Source organism: Seriola lalandi, unplaced genomic scaffold (assembly GCF_002814215.2).
Source record: "Seriola lalandi dorsalis isolate HSWRI2012SDOR001 ecotype SW California unplaced genomic scaffold, Sedor1 jcf7180002051967, whole genome shotgun sequence".
Classification (NCBI taxonomy): domain Eukaryota; kingdom Metazoa; phylum Chordata; class Actinopteri; order Carangiformes; family Carangidae; genus Seriola; species Seriola lalandi.
This window is the reverse complement of record NW_019522520.1, coordinates 3,877-5,378: the sequence shown is the minus strand read 5'-3', so window position 1 is coordinate 5,378 and position 1,502 is coordinate 3,877. Positions and strand designations below refer to the sequence as shown.

At 43.7% G+C, this 1,502-nt stretch overlaps 1 protein-coding gene across 1 annotated transcript in view; it reads right to left on the bottom strand.

Moving 5' to 3' along the window:
- LOC147819603 (uncharacterized) overlaps window positions 1–1,502 on the bottom strand; it is a gene marked incomplete at its 5' end in the record, with an annotated part of 4,638 nt that overhangs the window by 1,707 nt on the left and 1,429 nt on the right. Inside the window, one exon of the mRNA XM_087172078.1 lies at window positions 1,293–1,502. Coding sequence (XP_087028204.1) covers window positions 1,293–1,502 — 210 coding nt within the window. The remainder of the gene's footprint in view (window positions 1–1,292) is intronic.

The window sequence follows — 1,502 nt, the reverse complement described above, 5'->3', positions numbered from 1 at the left end:
TGTGTGTGTGTGTGTGTGTGTGTGTGTGTGTGTGTGTGTGTGCTTGCTTTACTATATTCATGGGTCTGAAACCCAGGAGCCCTCTATACTTGAGGGGTCCAACAGCTTTGTGGGGACCAAAATGCGCGAGCCCTTAAGTTTAAATGTCTGTTTGAGGATTAAGATTTAAAATAAGATAAGATTCCTTCCTTTATCAGTCCGGCAGTGTTACAGCACCAAAGTGGACAGTACAGAAGAAATGCAAAATGAAAATATCAAATACTAAAGATTTACAAAAGATAAATAATAGATAAATAATATAGTAAAGCAATAGCAGTATAGCAGAGTATGTACAGATAGATATTAAAATATGTTCAAAAAATGTGACAAAATGGGAGCAGATAAGGAATAGGTAGGTTCAGGGGGGATGAGGAATGCACATGGTGAGTTTGTCAGATTTTGGTTAGTGCAGTGACTTGGTTTAAGAGTTAGCCAGAGGTGGACAAAGTCCACATTTACAGAACCTAATGACTCTGAAACAACCTACTGACTGTCTGACTGCCTGACTGACTGACTGACTGACTGACTGACTGTAGAACCTGCAGAACAATAGAACAATATTTGTCTTTAAGTGTAGTGGAGTAAAAGTCAGAGGTTTACAAAAAGAAAAATACTACTCAAGTAGAGAACAGATACTGCAAATATTACAGTACTCCAGCAAATGTACTGAGTTACTGTCCGGCTCTGGAGTAAGGATTAGGTTTAGGTGAGGGGTAGAGTTAAGGTTAGGGTCAGGGGCTAGGGAATCCATTATGTCAATGACCGGTCAGATTTCTGACATGCTTCCAGCAGCATATCTTTCACAGTCTAGTCCCCCTCTCTCTTGAGTCATCAGTGTCGGAGGTCTGAAGCTCTAGCTGGACCATCATGCACTCCACAGAAATGACACAGGACTCACAGGAAGAGACTTTCTCCTGCCAGATACTTTCAACCTCTTCGATTCCTCAGATTCAGAAGTCATCAGATCCAGGGAAGCATTCATTACTGTTTCCATACTGCGAGTGTAACACACACACTGCTGTTTATTATTAATCTGGGTGAATCAGATAAAGGATCTGCTCCCAGCAATTTCAACTGAGTAATGTTCTATCTATCTACCAGAGATCTTCATCAGGAGTCTTCAAATCATCATCACCGAGCAGAGCAAGTCACAAAGCAGAGCAGCAGAATTAGAGCTACATTTGCCATGTAGCATTATTTGAATACACTTAATATGACAGATATCTTTGATGGACTCATCTTGAATCACTCACCCATCCGCCCTGATTCTTCACCCAGGGGGCGAAGGTCTCCATGTAGCACTCTGCGTAGCCCTGCATGCGCACGGTTCCTGTGGCCGTCACTATCCGCCGTGACACCTCCATGGTGATGGCCATGCGTCGCAGCGTCGGACTGGCCGACGGCGCCAGGGGTGGAGCCTCAGACACCTGACGGCTGCTGAAAGTGTCCAGAAGTTTGGCAAA